The 7,238-nt window shown below is 33.5% G+C and overlaps 2 protein-coding genes across 5 annotated transcripts; one reads left to right on the forward strand and one right to left on the reverse strand.

The window, feature by feature from the left end:
* The first annotated feature begins 1,964 nt into the window (after nt 1-1,964).
* LOC122403014 (mediator of RNA polymerase II transcription subunit 21) lies at nt 1,965-3,178 on the forward strand. Of its 3 annotated transcripts, none has more exons than XM_043406289.1 (4): nt 1,965-2,036; nt 2,236-2,294; nt 2,368-2,479; nt 2,733-3,178. In XM_043406289.1, the coding sequence occupies exons 2-4, from the start codon at nt 2,253-2,255 to the stop codon at nt 3,113-3,115; spliced, it is 537 nt and encodes a 178-aa protein (XP_043262224.1). In that variant the 5' UTR covers nt 1,965-2,036; nt 2,236-2,252; the 3' UTR covers nt 3,116-3,178. The 3 variants fall into 3 exon arrangements, with proteins under 3 accessions (XP_043262224.1, XP_043262225.1, XP_043262223.1); XM_043406290.1 differs by having other exon boundaries at nt 1,980-2,023; XM_043406288.1 differs by lacking the exon at nt 1,965-2,036 and adding an exon at nt 2,047-2,148.
* A 165-nt stretch (nt 3,179-3,343) lies between these two features.
* Nucleotides 3,344-6,240, reverse strand: LOC122402992 (translation factor GUF1 homolog, mitochondrial). Of its 2 annotated transcripts, none has more exons than XM_043406248.1 (7): nt 6,016-6,240; nt 5,055-5,864; nt 4,694-4,933; nt 4,159-4,424; nt 3,859-4,073; nt 3,551-3,763; nt 3,344-3,487 (listed from the first exon to the last, which is right to left on the reverse strand). In XM_043406248.1, the coding sequence occupies exons 1-7, from the start codon at nt 6,099-6,101 to the stop codon at nt 3,362-3,364; spliced, it is 1,956 nt and encodes a 651-aa protein (XP_043262183.1). In that variant the 5' UTR covers nt 6,102-6,240; the 3' UTR covers nt 3,344-3,361. The 2 variants fall into 2 exon arrangements, with proteins under 2 accessions (XP_043262183.1, XP_043262182.1); XM_043406247.1 differs by having other exon boundaries at nt 5,055-5,867.
* Between the last annotated feature and the right edge of the window lie 998 nt (nt 6,241-7,238).

Here is a 7,238-nt window from a genome sequence, read left to right on the forward strand (position 1 = left end):
ACGTCGTCCCCCTCAATCACCACGCCGTTTCGAAAACAAGCACGCCGTGGGCGTAAGAAATAGGCGGTGATTTGGGAAAAATAAACGGCCCTGATTGGAAAGGCCCAACGCGTGGGGTTAACCAATCAGGGTTGTTTAACAATTTTGCCAGTGCAACCGAGGGGTCGACATGGAGACGAGCGAAGAAGAACGACACTTGGTTTTGCGCGCTCTAACCGAAAACATCGAAAAATAAAGAAAGATTTGTCACCCCACAAGAAGTGTAGTTCCTACAACAACCTATCCCAACAGAGACAAACAAAAACACTGCGGACATATTAACAAAATCACTGGTGTCAAAGCTGTTTATAAAACATAGAGACAACTTGCAAATGCTTGATTAGCAATTCTCATCGTTGCGATTTGAATTGAGGAAGGGTGTGAAAATATCTAGCTTTTGCTGGGTTGGTATGAATGATGAGTTGGTATGAATGATGAGTGGGTATGATTGGTGAGAAGGAAAAAAAGGTGTGCGCGATCGGGAAAAAAGAGAAGAAGCGTTTTTGGAAGCGAGGTGCGATGTACAAAATTACAATAAAGAAATCCAACAATTAGTTGTGGAGGATAAAGGTAAAACTGTAGGCGATGTATATTTTGATCACTTACAAAGAGGGGGCCTTTCTGTCCCCACTGAAGAAGCGATAGCCTCATTTATTCATATGTATGCAATAATGGAAGCCATAATAAATGATGGCAATTTAGAATCTCAATTTTTGCAATCTGGAAATCATAAACATATTTTATGTAAATTAACATATATTAGCATTCAATCAGACATACATTATTTAGCATTTTCAGATACATGCGTTTGTGGTCGAACTTACCAAAGTATTTGGTTTAAATTATTATCAATTTTTTCAAATATTTTATTAAACGATTATGTGAAAACTGTAAATAATAGTCAGTTGGAAACACATACAGACATCACTTCTAAAAATCGTAAATTAAAAACTTTTAATAGGAACTAGATTTTCAATGATTTTTTTTAATTTCATCTTTCTTAAAACATTAATTTTTATATATATTTTACTTATTCCTTTCAATATTCCTTTATGTTTTGTTATTAATATTATTCAAAATTATTTATTATTATTTCAAAATGTAATACTTTATTTCTTTAAGAATACAAAAGTTATGTTTTTGTTATGTTCTATTTAAAAATATCAATTTTATTTTAGAAAATGGGATGATATGGCTATTGACGAACCACCCATTATAATAAAAAAAAAAGGTAACGCGCCATGGTAAATACCCCTAGGGTGGTGAGGCAATTTTTCACAATTATCATACTGTCCTCTAACACGATTTTATAATTAACTCCATAATTGTTCCTTTCAATAGCTAATTATGCTAACCTCTTTTTCCACGGGCACTTAACCTGTTTGGCTTCGTACCAATAATTTTGCCTATTTCAGGTCTCTATTAACTTATACATACCTTTATCAATTTTTAAATCCTTCAGTTTGGTTCAAAGATGGTTTTAACTTGTTTCACACTTCTATTTTCTTGAAATCTCTGTAAATATTTCAAATATAATGCATCACAACACCAAACTATTCCGACAGCCCACAAAATATATACCACATTTATAAATATTAATATACTTCTGTATTACTTCTATTTACTATAGTTATGATATTCATATATTCCTTATACATAATTAATAAAAAATACTGTATATTAGTATAATTTTATATCGCAAAATAACGTTAATTATAATCCTGAACACAAAACTCCACTATTGAAAATAGGACTCCCGATCCGCACATGAGCGGTGTTGCCACGTTCCATAGCTCGGCTAGTACTAGAGTCGGCTGTGACGTGATCGTGATTTTGTCATCACTGTTAGTGATTTTGCACGCCATCTATAGTTTTGATATATATAAACTACATATTGTATCGTCATCTATTCTAATTTTATAGTTTATGGTTCAACGATGTTCAATATGAAATAGAGTATACATCGAAAACAATAATTTAAAATGTAATAACGAAATGTATGTATATTTATATTGAAAACTAAATAAATTTCGCACGTAATAGACGAAAATCGATTTGTTCGTTGCATAATTTACTTCCTAAGTTACATATCGAACAGTATTTAAAGCGGTAATAATAATTAGTAACAGTAATGTTATAAAGTTAATAAGTATCGGCTATTAATTATAGTGAAAATATAATCGTATGAATTTTTAGAGGTTGATTTGAAGAATATGGCGGATCGTCTAACGCAATTGCAAGATACCATAAATCAAGTAATAAAATTTTTCGTTTTCCCATTTAAAATTCTTACGAACGATGATTTTTTAATTTTGGATATTATTGTAGCAAGCTGAACATTTTTGTAACAGTGTAGGTATTTTGCAACAATATTCTACACCCAGTAAATTTCCTGGTTTCGATCGTGTAGGGACGCCACAACCTCACCAACCTCAAGAAGGTAATTTTTTTCAACATAATTCACACATATTTCTCTTTTTTGCCATTAGAAATATCACCATTCTTTTCCATAAACACTAATATTCTCATTAACGTGAATGCATAAACAATATATTTATACTCGATACTTTGTATTTTACAACTTTCCAAGTTACATTTAATAACTGCAGTCATTCTTTTCGTCAAAGATTTGCTAAGGTACTATGATTGACTTCTTATTGCCATTTCTATATAAAGCATAAATGGAATTTTAGATTATGCAGCTTTATTTGCAACTCTAATAGCAAGATGTGCGAAAGATATCGACACCTTGATAGAAAGTCTACCGAGCGAAGAATCATCGCAAGAATTGCAGGTAGCAAGTCTCAGTCGTCTGGAGCAGGAAAATCAAGAAGCTGGAGAACAACTAGAGGAAGTGGTAAAACAAGGAGAAGCACTTTTACAAAGAATTCAAGCCGCTTTACAGGATATTGCTCAAAGTCAATTGGACATGCAAGACCCAGCGTCTATGTCTGTGATTAATATTAATCTTAATACTAATGTAACGTTCAGACAAGATAATCCTACTTCTGTAAATACTGTACTTTCAAACAACACTCATCAACTCTCCGATCGTTCACCAGATTCCATAAATTGACACTTTACTTGTAATTATTTAATTATATGAAATGATTGAACACAAAATAAACTTTGCCAACCATCTATACTTCATATCCAATTATTAAAACATTCAAATAAGTTTTAATAACTGAATTAGTTTACTTTCCATAGCAATTAATACAGTTTTAATATCGAATTGTTTCGAATTTTATTTTACAATTTGCTAAGTTTAAATAAAAGTATCTACGGATATATAAAATTATACGCGTTCGTAAAATTTCTATTATCTTTTTAGAACTTTTATGAATGTGTCTCGAGGTAGAGAAATTTTCCCAACCATTTTCATTTGTTTTTTTCCTTGCGCCTGCTGCGCCAATAGTTTCTTTTTTCTTGAGACGTCTCCTCCATACTGAAATTGGAAAAAACAAATTTGCAAATGTATATAAACAAGTTGTTGTAATACGATTCTTACCAGTTTGGCTGTTACGTCTTTTCTAAACGCCCTCAAAGTTTCTCTCACGATAACCTTTCCGTTTACCACAGCTTGAATCGCGATTTCAAACATTTGACGCGGTATAACTTCCACCAACTTTTCGCACTGTTGTTTGGCTATTGCATAACTCTTGCTTATGTGAACAATACTGCTCAATTCTTCCACCGGAATACCGTTTAAAACGATATTTAACTGGGGAACATACGTACACAATGCTGCTTTAATATACGAATGTACATATATTTATTGATACGATTAATAAATAAATCAAAACTAATTACAGATACCTTCACTATGTTCGTTGGTTTGTAGTCATATTCTTCGTAATCGAAACTAGCGTATCCGGAAGTAATGCATTTTAATGAATCGTGAAAGTCTACAATGATTTCATTTAATGGTAATAAAAACTGCAACATTACTCTATTGTTACCAATATCTTTTCTCGTTTCTTCCGTTCCTCGCTTCTCCATGCACAAACTTAGTATCACCCCTATGTATTCAACTGGATACATATAGAATTGTAAAGTATTGAATCTTTAACTGTTTTTCAATTGTACTGCGATTTAAAATTCTACAATTGGATATACCTGGCGTTATGATAGTTCCTAGCACTATGGGTTCGTAAAACTGCGACACAATTTGTAAGTTGGGAAAGTCTGCAGGATTGTTGAACACCATCGTATCGCTACCAAGTTTTTTAATATTCTTGTTACCTACAATAGTCGCTTTGTACGTGACATTTGGTATTGTTACAATTGGTTGCGCATTATACTCTTGTTCCAAACGCTGCATGAAGACTTCCATGTGCAATAAACCGAGAAATCCTACTCGCCAGCCTTGTCCAAGAGCTACACTAATATAGAAGTATACAAAAATATGAAGAAAGAAATTAAATTTGATGCGAAGAAACTATTTTACTTTTCATTTTTTTAGAATTCTATAAATATAATTTCGAACAAAATAGTTATTTGTCCAATTGTTTACTGGATTTCAGAAATTGATACACGTTACTTATAATTGTTTAATTACTTGAAAGATCGTTCATAAAATAATCTTTGTCAAACTATATCAAAGTATTAAAATGTTGACTCATCGAATCTAAAACAATATTCTAACATATACCTAGAATCCGATGCAATGGAAACTCCACTGTCGTTCAATGTCAACTTTTCAATTGCGGTTCTCATTGTGCCGAATTGCGACTGATCCAGTGGATAAACTCCTGAGAAGACCATCGGCTTAGGTGACTTGATTCTCAGTAAAGGTTCTACGCTGCACTTCTGCAAATGCAATGTATCGCCTATCAGTGCTTCCTTTGAAGATTTCATATTGCACGAAACACATCCTATTTGACCTGCGAATCTAACACTGTTCGATTAAACAAACTCAAACTTTGATTTCTTGTGCTTCTAAAGTCTACGTTTCCAAATGTTTTTTAATTCTTTAATAACAGAAATAAAAAACTAATAGCAATGAGGCTTACAACTTATTTACAATTTCTTCGCTAGGTCTCAACAGCGACAGAGTTTTAACTTCATAAGATTTTTTAGTGAGCATTGAAACAATGTGGTCTCCAATTGACAAAGACCCTTCTTTGATGTAGACCAACGAAATGGCTCCTCTGTACTTGTCGTACCAACTGTCGAATGTTAGAGCCCTTAATGGTTTGTCTCTGAAGACATCTGGTGGTGGAATTTTCTCTATGACTGCGTCCAGGACTTTAACTACTCCGGTTCCCAGTTTTGCAGATATTTTCAATACGTCTGTTTCCTTTATATCAAACAATGTTTTTAACTGACTTATCACTCTATCTGGCTTGGCAGTTTTCAAATCTATTTTGTTTATTACTGGTATTATGACCAAGTTTTGCTTAATAGCCAAGTAAAAGTTGGCCACTGTTTGAGCTTGGACGCCATCATTCGCATCGATCACTAATACTACACCTTGACAGGGAGCCAGAGAACGATGGACTTCTGCGGAAAAGTCTACATGACCTGGTGTGTCTATCAAATTAAGAAGATACTTGGTCCCTTTGTAAGTATAGTTCAGAGAAGCTGTTTGAGCTTTAACTGTTATCCCTCTGTCTTTTTCGACTTGCAGATTATCTAATATTTGTTTCCCAGAGTTTGTTTTCACTGCACCTGTTAGTTCTAAGAATCTGTCAGCTAAGGTACTCTTTCCATGATCAACATGAGCTATAATACTAAAATTACGAATGTTTTCTACTAATGTATTGCGTTCCTGAGTTGCTTCTGACGTGGTTGAGTAATATTTACTACGAATGTGCCAGTATTTACTGAAATTAAACATACAAAAATCACTATCTCCTTATAGTTATGAGAAATTTTGACTAAACTTTTCTAAAATTTCTTTTTTATTGTATCGTTTAAGTGCATTAGGAAATTAAAATTGATATTAGAAGAAGAAAATTTATTAAAACTAACCTGTTAAACATCGACACACATGTTCGGAAAAAGTTATGATTTTTCTTGGCATATTGTACATGACAAACAATTTTATTTATTTTCATAATGAATTAATAATTTATATTTGTTTACGGTTAAATAAACATATTTATATGATAGGTTATATTTTTTTTCTTCTGTTGTCATTGATTCTATTTACTATTTAAGGCACGTTTTTACGTGGCGACAAATTGTACCATAGTCGACTCTGATACGAGCCATCTTCAGTGCAGTGATGGACTTTCGTGGGAATTTTACTTCGTGAGATTCCTTTCTGCGCATGCGTCAACGATGTCACAGCTACTTACCTGTCGTCCGTTACCATAGATGTATCTTTAGCGCAAAAAGAGGTGCATGTAAGGGGCCTGTTGGAAATTCCAACATTTTATTAGCGGACACCTCAACATTTAGTTTAATATTACCTTAAGGGGTAAGACCACTGTAAAAACCTGAAATAAAGCGTTTTCTTGCGATTTTTTTTTGGATGGATGGAAAAGTAAGAGGATAATAATATTCAATAATGTTATTAACCATGTCGTTAAGCGTGTAAAAAAAATATTTATTCAAAAATAGTAGCTAGAGAAATACGTATGGGATCATCGATAAGTTAATTTTAACATTATTTATTGACAAATGATTGCCCCATGTTTTGTACAAAATGCTCTTTCCCTGTAACTTCCTTAAATTTTGTTCCCTACTGGGATCCAACGGTACCCTAAATTCTAGTTAAGTGTATATGGCAGTGATCATGCTCTTGGATAATGATGATTATACGTCTTATAGTTTTATAATTATATTGATACATATACACTGTTCGCGTTCGAAATGGTTGTGGTTGGATTGAAATTTTATTTTATTTTACAATGATAAAGTGGACTGTATATGTAGACATGTGTTATTGAACGCGATGAACTATGTGAGGACCTGTTCCCCCGTGTTACTTTACAAAATGTGTTCAATGTTCGTCGCTCGAAAAACAAACTGAGAGACTATGTCTCTCAAAGACCAAACTAAGAGTGCAGTCCCGTCCGGAGTACGTTTCCTCCTCAGGTTAGATCCCCACCAAGAGGTGGTTTGGGGGTGTTTTCCAGATTCCTCTGTGGAATCTAGACTGTATTGATTGGCCATCGACTTGGGAGAGGAAGACCCATTTTCCTGCCCCATTTCGGCAGGAAACTCCTCCCTCACCTCGGTGGTGGAAG

This window comes from Colletes gigas, unplaced genomic scaffold (genome assembly GCF_013123115.1).
Source record: "Colletes gigas isolate AHSC1104 unplaced genomic scaffold, ASM1312311v1 Colletes_gigas_Sc00043, whole genome shotgun sequence".
Lineage (NCBI taxonomy): Eukaryota > Metazoa > Arthropoda > Insecta > Hymenoptera > Colletidae > Colletes > Colletes gigas.

Excerpts from the sequence above, each read along its gene's own strand:
- LOC122403014 (XM_043406289.1), top strand. The coding sequence starts at position 2,253 with ATGGCGGATCGTCTAACGCAATTGCAAGATACCATAAATCAA. Across the intron at positions 2,295-2,367 it reads TGCAAGATACCATAAATCAA|CAAGCTGAACATTTTTGTAA; the intron begins GTAATAAAATTT and ends ATATTATTGTAG. Across the intron at positions 2,480-2,732 it reads ACCTCACCAACCTCAAGAAG|ATTATGCAGCTTTATTTGCA; the intron begins GTAATTTTTTTC and ends ATGGAATTTTAG.
- LOC122402992 (XM_043406247.1), bottom strand. The coding sequence starts at position 6,101 with ATGAAAATAAATAAAATTGTTTGTCATGTACAATATGCCAAGAAAAAT. Across the intron at positions 4,934-5,054 it reads GAAGAAATTGTAAATAAGTT|ATTCGCAGGTCAAATAGGAT; the intron begins GTAAGCCTCATT and ends GAACAGTGTTAG. Across the intron at positions 4,074-4,158 it reads AGGAACTATCATAACGCCAG|TTGAATACATAGGGGTGATA; the intron begins GTATATCCAATT and ends ATATGTATCCAG.